The sequence below is a fragment of the Atta colombica genome, unplaced genomic scaffold (assembly GCF_001594045.1).
Source record: "Atta colombica isolate Treedump-2 unplaced genomic scaffold, Acol1.0 scaffold109, whole genome shotgun sequence".
Classification (NCBI taxonomy): Eukaryota; Metazoa; Arthropoda; class Insecta; order Hymenoptera; family Formicidae; genus Atta; species Atta colombica.
In genome coordinates, this window is record NW_017259194.1 from 481,414 (window position 1) to 489,581 (window position 8,168).

The 8,168-nt window shown below is 34.3% G+C and overlaps 2 protein-coding genes across 5 annotated transcripts in view; one reads left to right on the top strand and one right to left on the bottom strand.

Moving 5' to 3' along the window:
* The window catches only part of LOC108693465 (dihydropyrimidinase), a 27,731-nt gene extending 26,982 nt beyond the window's left edge, over nucleotides 1–749 (top strand). Inside the window, exon 10 of one of the 2 annotated variants that reach the window (XM_018202470.1) lies at nucleotides 137–749. In XM_018202470.1, the coding sequence (XP_018057959.1) occupies nucleotides 137–180 (44 nt within the window). In that variant the 3' untranslated portion in view covers nucleotides 181–749. The remainder of the gene's footprint in view (nucleotides 1–136) is intronic. The other variant, XM_018202455.1, reaches the window with a different exon arrangement.
* LOC108693451 (epidermal growth factor receptor kinase substrate 8-like) overlaps nucleotides 1–8,168 on the bottom strand; it is a 21,611-nt gene that overhangs the window by 1,730 nt on the left and 11,713 nt on the right. For 2 of the 3 annotated variants that reach the window (XM_018202424.1, XM_018202406.1), the window contains exons 2-6: nucleotides 7,261–7,333; nucleotides 6,366–6,601; nucleotides 5,692–6,031; nucleotides 4,249–5,468; nucleotides 3,705–3,822 (exon numbers count right to left, since the gene is read on the bottom strand). In XM_018202424.1, coding sequence (XP_018057913.1) covers nucleotides 3,705–3,822; nucleotides 4,249–5,468; nucleotides 5,692–6,031; nucleotides 6,366–6,601; nucleotides 7,261–7,303 — 1,957 coding nt within the window. In that variant the 5' untranslated portion in view covers nucleotides 7,304–7,333. The remainder of the gene's footprint in view (nucleotides 1–3,704; nucleotides 3,823–4,248; nucleotides 5,469–5,691; nucleotides 6,032–6,365; nucleotides 6,602–7,260; nucleotides 7,334–8,168) is intronic. The other variant, XM_018202415.1, reaches the window with a different exon arrangement.

Genomic DNA, 8,168 nt, shown 5'->3' on the forward strand with positions numbered 1-8,168 from the left:
GATTGTAAATCACCATTCATCATGTGGTATGTGCATGTCTGTTACACAAATTATGAATTGTTTAACACTACACTAAACAATGCATCTTTGAATAAAACAATTTACAATTATATCTAACAGTTGTTACGATTCGCAGGAAACAAGAGGAATGATGGGGACAACGACGATAATCTCGCATAAGTACAATGTTTTATTAATAATAAGTGATGTGCACATAAAAAATTACAGTATATTGAAATACTGACGGATCGCATTCCCGGCCCATGGACACACACATCATAAATGTTAAAATAATACATGAATCGATCGCGGAAAAAATAGGAGAGCATGTAATCGTTTATGTTTTTAATCTTTACACATCGTAAATTCTCACGAAAAATATGTCGCGTTTCTAGATTACCATATTGTAAGAGCGTTTTATCGATGATTACGATATAACATCACAATCTAACAATAAATAAAGGAATATAAAGAGAATGCATCTGTAACAGAGAAAGAATAACAAGAGCTTGTACTGGTTGTCCACGTTTATTATATTGCTTATTTGACTTCTTTTGGTCGACTAGTTATTATCTCTGTTTAAGTCAACACATTGATGTGGTTTTAAATATATGACAATAAATAATGCAAGTTGCAATAAAAATAATAATAGCATCAATTCTGTATTTTATGCTTGTACCTTTTCTGTTTTTCTTCGATAATGAAGATTTAAAGAATTAGAAATGTATCGAGAGAAGCTAAGATTCTGACCCAGCAAATGAAAATGGATTAAAATGGATTAAAATTTTTTTAATGCATACTTTAAATCCATGAAAATGGATTGAAATGGATTGAATCCGAGCTGACACTAGTTTAATATTTGAAAAAAAAAACATTCATCTTTAAAGATTTTATTTCTAAAAACAAATTTTATTCCTAAAATATTTATAATAATTATACCTGAAATCAACTACTTCAAATTGGTATTAAAAAACATATCTTAATGGGACCTCTAGATTATGAATCTTCTACGTTATCCACTACACCACTTCTTCAAATGGTAAATGTGTTATTCATTCTCTACTTCAATTACAACCAGCTAAACTAGTAACGAAATTATATAGATATAATAAAAATATTATCATTTAACAGATATAATAAAATATAAACAATTTACATGAGACAACATTGGGTAAGTATTGGATAATCTAATCTCGCTTGGCTGATGTCGCGCACCGTGATTAGTCTAATATTCGGGTTTGTTCAAATTAGTTTGCGAGTGTTCACTTCGATCATTCATTTTACAATAGTTCTAATCAAAGAGAAACAAATAAACATAGCTCAATTATTTTTACGTTACAATTTTTTTTAACTTAATTGGATTAAAACGAAAAATTTTCTACTTATAATTTTAAATAATTTAAGTAGCATTTATGATCCATTTTTAAATAAAAACTTGTTTTATTCAATTAGATTGAAAAATTGCATTTCATAATCAGAATATTGAATTGAGCAGTATTTACGTTGCACAGAAATTGCTGATATTATTTTTGAATTTAACTGAATTAAAAAACCGTACTTTCTATTCACAATTCTGAATTGAGTAGTATTCATGATGCACAGAAAATGCTAATATTATTTTTGAATAGAAATTATTTTTGCATAGAGATATGCTTTATGCAATTCCTATAAATGAATAAAAATAGGATAATTTCAGGATTGAAAAGGATTCATTTTAACATGAATCCATTTCTGAAAAGCTGACTCTATTTTAATTCATTTCAATCCATTCTTGTTTGTTGGAGAGTTACTTAACGAAATTAATATCAATTATATGAAGATTGATTAGATCTCATTCGCTAATTTCTCGTATTTTTAAACTTTATGAAAATTTATCATATATATGTATATATTTTTTCTCTCAATCTTTTTACAGCTTCCTTTTCCCTCGTATTCCCTTCGGTCGTTTGTACAAGCTTATTTACATCAATACATACATAATACATGCGACAATGACACGTACAAGCAGGATCGGCAAAAAGATTTGCTACGTCAATAAAAGCTGTTGATAAAAAATGAACAGAGATGAACGAGACAACGTATTGTACGTATTAGAAAAGTCACATTTTCCTTTCCTGCCTATTATATTATATATTCTTCCAGATAATATAATTCTTATCAAGAGCTTTTATCGAAGTCATAGAATTTTTTTCTCGCAATGAAAGCCCCAGTATAAGAACAAAGGACAAACACAGTTATAATTTCAACGGAAATATACATATATCTAATGTAGATATTATATCGTCCCGACTAATTTAACCGTTTACATATACGCATGATACTTACAATTAGATTATTTCATACTCCGTATAACTTGCATTGCTTTAGTGAGTACTTTTTAACGGAAGAAAATATCTTAGCGGGAATTAACACCCAATATCGTAACATTTTCATATATATATATAAAGTAATAAGTATATAATATATAATATGTATATCGATTTTTCTTTCTTTCGTTGTAAACTACACAGCTAAATTTGGTTAGTCGATAAATATAAAAGATAACATATGGTATATGTGACGATATAATTGATAATATAGAAATATAGCGAAAATTAGAAACTAGTTGGTAACTTTCAACCACGTTAAATGCTGGACGATTGTCATTATCGATTTTTTCATTTAATCAAAATCGTGTTACGAGATTCATACAATTCAATACTTTTATGTGTGGTTGATAGTCACTGCTAATAGATCCCATTATTGAGAGAACGGCTTATTAATTAATTTCACACTAAATGTGGTCCCAAAATCTTCACTTTTATTTCAAGTGTCCGACAATACGTCACATTGCGTCGGGAAATTTCCCCTCGATATCTTTGCTATCACCATTGCACTTTTGTTTCTGATTGCCATTAAGTATAATGTCTGTATCTGTGATAACGCTACATCTGTGATAATGATAAAGAAAAATCAACAAAATAATCAATATTTCTTAAAAAACTTTCTTATAAATATATAGTCATATCACATAAAATGAATTATTCACTTATGTATTTAAAACTTTCTTTTTCATATTTATTAATCTTTTCAACAATGACTGTGCAATTTGCTACAACATTGTGTGTAGGTATGCAAGACAGAGACAGACAATGGCTTTGTAATGCAAAGATATGAGAACAATATACTCGTATGTAAAAAACAAACAAAATTTACTGGTGTCACTCTGTGAATGATCAATATAACAGAACAATTGCGAAAAACTTAGAAAACTACGTCTTCATTGCAATCGTTTGAATGGCTCACACAATCTACGCTCACATATGTACAGGTTCAAAAGAAAATCATCAGATATTAAGTACAATGTCCCTTCACAAGTGTGCTAATTGAAGTACTAATTGGACGATGCTCTAACGATTAATTATGCTACAGTTTATAGCTAAACTAACGTGATGCACGTACTTTTATTTCTTATGTTATATTAGCTTTGTTGGATTAATATATTGACTTTAATGTCACGATAATGTCAAGACAGCATTTCTTTCGATTTTGGAAGACATTCGTTATTGGTATAAAAAAATCTTATTTATAATATGATATTAGAGGCGATAAAAAATCTGAAATTTGATACTTTTCCTAATTATCAGAAACTGCCCAAATTCGATTAAAAATAACAGGCATTCAAGCGCGAGCTAGATAAATGACTTAAAAGTACCGAAATTCACCTTTTTTCCCAAGTCTTTCCTTTCTCACCCAATCAGCAGGCGCTGGCGGTGGAATCGCATGTGTTCGATGAGTGGCTTCCGGACCTGGACTAGTACTGGTTCTCTCAATCTCCGAATCCTTTAACATGTAATCAAATCTATTACACATTAAATACATGAAATTTATAATTAATTTAATAATCTACACTACATCAATACTTTCAATTCTTAATTATATATCTTCAGGGAGTGAATATAGAGCTGTCTTTTGCAATGTATAAAGTACGCTGCGGTACAGTTTCAATATAAGCTCGTAATAATTTGATTAAAATGCAACGTCAATACATTAAGGTTTCCGACTCGTCACTGCAGTCATATTGCAGTTATATACATATATTGTTGCCTAATTATACTATCATATTACATAACAATTCAACATAATTGTGTGTGTTCCTACTTTTGCATGCAACTATCTACAAACACATTCACATCTCTTGTATTGAGAATAATTTTCAACGACAAACTTTATCCGAAAATGTGTTCACATCTCTTTAATAACTCTCACCTCATAATTATAGCCGTGCCCCTGTCTTGGATATCTACTGGTGTATAGAGGATTGTTAAAGACATCATTGTCAGTAGAATGAGTAGTGGGATTGTGCGCCGTAACAATGGTGTGTGGCACATGAGCGATCTGTCCTCGGGAGTTCCTCGCTTTCCACCATTTCCTGCTATCGTCAAGAATCTCCAAATATTCGCCTCTGACTACCGTGAGTTCCTTATCATTGTTCGCCGTTCGTGGATAAGTAACTTGCACGATTTTAACGTGGCGTGCTACCAATTCATCCAACCAAGCCTCCTGTGCTCTCTCTATACCAACGGCTGTTCTGGGAGCTCTCTCGATCGAGTCGACGGAAATGTCACTATGCGCCCTAGTCTGATCAGTTCTTTCCTCACGGCCATACAATTCTGAGCTGGGCCCATAATTCCTATCAAAGTATTCGTTACCACCACGTTCCTCTCGACTCTCATACTCTAAATAATCGCTGCTATAATGCGATTCATCCACATCGCGGTGATTGTAATAAGGATCATTCTGTTGTTCTGGTAACTCATCCCTCTTTTGTTTATCCGCGTTCAATAAGGACGCTAAATGATCGTGATCCCTATCTTCGGGAATAGGATATTCTGGTGACCAGCCGTCCATAAAGATCGGATGGTATGGTGGTACATGTACTTTCCATTGATCACGCGGTATCAACCACGTGTCGCCCAGTGAATGCCACAGCTCAGTCTCTTTGCTGGTGACGCAATTTATCAGCAGATTGACCGCTTCTCGCGTGAGAAGCGGCGACACCACTTTACTAGGTAAATTCGGATCATAATTAGTATCGTGAGAGGCGTCCACGATGAGCGCGAGCGGTGTGAAGAGGAAATGTACAAGTTCTGGCGCATTGGGATCATGGATATGCGCCTTGAGCTTGGCTAGAAGATTAAACGAAAGCTTAAACTTCTGAAAGATATCAATGAACTCCATCTCAGGAGGCGGCTTTGCTCTCATCGTGAGCATACCATCGCCGAGATTTCTCTTCTTTGACTTCCGATTACGTCGTCGGCGCTCTAGCTCCCGAGACGCGGCAGCTGCATGCTGCAGACGCGCTATGAACTTTTCGATGTCGTCAAAGCAGTGATTCAGGATCGTCACGTCACGCTCATATTTCTCCGACGACGTCGATGATACCTCGTCGTTGTTCTCCTCTCGCGACATATCATTCTGCCCATCTGCTATATTAAATTTACACAGAGATGTATTCAATATATTAACGTTATAATATGTTATTATATTCTGTTCAAGAACCGTGAATTTCAATTATATTAAATAGAATAAATTTTCATAAATTTTCTACTTATATTCACAATTGTATTTCAAATTAATGATAAAAATTTGTCTAAACATACATGATTTCCGATAGAAATATATATTACTTTGTTACAACTGCGTACTTACCATTCGCCGCATTGAAAGCAGACACCTGTTCCCTGACGTTAACGCCGTTCAAGGGTGGTTCCGGGGGTGGTAAGGCAGGTGGTGGTGGAATGTGTCCTCTAGGACCCCGGGGTGAGCCACCCGTGACCAGTTTTCCCATTTGCAGCATTTTAAGGTCCTCGACGAGGTCCTGTGCTGACACACTTTGACATTGAAATATGTGCATCTCCGCTCGCTGATTGGAACCACTATCGTCAGCCACCGTGAACACTAAAATGTTGTTATACATTTCCATAGGATCTCTCGACGTAAATGCTGTTGGTTCCTGTATCAAGGAAGCAGGGAATCGTTCCATAATGGCCTGAAATTTACAATTATATATTATTAGATGAAATTGTCATTAATATAGATATGTAGTCATTTTGAACACGTATACAATCTATATTTTCTTGATAGATCTAACATGACAGATCGACCCGTTGATATTTATATAAATCATGCCCGGCCATATCGAACAATTAATTTCGTTTACAATGTCACTTTATTATAGCCTCAAAGATAGTAGTTTTTTTTATATTGAAACTCGAAAATGTGATAAAATATAAGCAATGTTCCGCAGACATGTTTTCCGGGTGCTTTGTGTATTTACATAATAGAACGTGATTACAGCTGTGTAAAAAAGAAGTAAAAATTACTCCTGTTTCGTTGTCCATGATGAGGACCCAGTTTCGCTCAAGACGGAGCTGCATTTTTTGACTCCAGATACCATTACTTTTCTCCAACTGTAAGAGGCGGCGCATACCATCCGCCGGATAAACAATACCGGTTTCCTTCGTGACGGTGAACGTGGCCAAGTGCTCCATCATATATGTCGGCTCCGAGCTGCTGGCGCGACCACCAGAAGTGCTCGACGGTCCACTGGAGCCGCCATCTGAAATGTGAGATTCGTCTTTAATAATTAATTTATAAAATTTTTCTTTCTTATAATATTCTTTCGCTTCTCTATTCTTAAATCTTAAAAAACTCTGGATATAGCATGCCCAGTTTTCTTTTTCCAATGCTTTTCCAATGCTTTTTTCCTTGCTCATAATTTTTTATTAATAAAGATACATTCATTTACTTGGTACCATTATGTTCCTTAAAGTCTGACATTTCGATTGGAAAATAATTTTAAGGAGTATGTTCATTTTTATGAAAATTATAAGCAATCGAATTGTGGATATGTCATACCCAAATATGTCGATTTCGTAGTGTGGCGTTCAAGGGTAATAATCTTATAATACAAAGTGTTATGTAAATTTTTTTTTAAATTTCTTTAAAATTAATTTGTATAATCTCATAAATTTATTCAATCGTATTAGCCTTTATTTCTAAAACAGTGCACAATGACATTTAAATTTGCTTAATTTGTTCATACTCTCTTTCAGTTTCGTCAATTTTATATGTATAGCAAGTTTTTATTTTCTACGAGAAATTTGTGATAATTAGATGAAATTTCCAGACAAACGATACATTAGCGAATGATAATTTATTCCGAAATGTAATTAGCTTTTTAATTCCACGGTACAATCCAAACGAGCAGTTGCTCACCTTTGTTGTAAGCGGGATTGTGACCACTGTTGTAGTACGGCATGGTAACCAGGATGTGCCGCGCTGATTATAACTGAAACAGAAGAGCCAAAGTTCCCATTATGAAACACATCGATAAAAGACGTTTTGAATTATGTGTCAGGTAATAACTCGTCACGGGCTAGTAAAGGCGTATATACGAAAATTTTAATTGGCCTTTACATTCGCGAAGATCCGTTTAATTTATGCGTGCCTGGTTTCCTCGTCTTTTCATTTCGACTCGTGCAATTTATTAGTCATAAGGATATATTGTTGTGTTGCCAGGCATGGAGTAGCCGGGTTCAATAACTTAATGACAGCAACGTCGATACTTGCACGTTGCACGTCGCATATATCCGGCTATCGGGTCAGCAGTGCCATACTTGGTACTCAAGAAAGCCAACAGAAAGTTATAGTACCCCTTTGCCCCTCGCTAAAATGAAATTCCAATGAGTTTAATTCCAATGAGTTTGCCAGACATGTCTAGAATTTTGTTGCGCGCGGCGCTTCCTTTCCTTAGTAGCTATTTCTCCCTAGATTTACTAAATTTTATTTTTGAAGGTGAAACTTTACACTCATAAAATTAATCGTTCATCTCGTTTGGACACTTCGCTACCATTTAACTCGCGCGTAAGTAGCCTCGTTTCCACTTTTCACTTCCTTCTATACCTGTTTCGTAGTAATTAAACGCAATTCTTATGCACGACTAACGTGTCTTAAGATTTTGCAAATATCACATTCTTTAATGTAACATGCGTAATATGTTATTTCTATTTTTTTTGTTGGAAATAATCTACATATACCTATAATTTAATTATCCCAGTTAAAATCAAATTTCATAGAGAGAGAGAGAGAGAGAGAGAGAGAGAGAGAGAGAGAGAGAGAGAGAG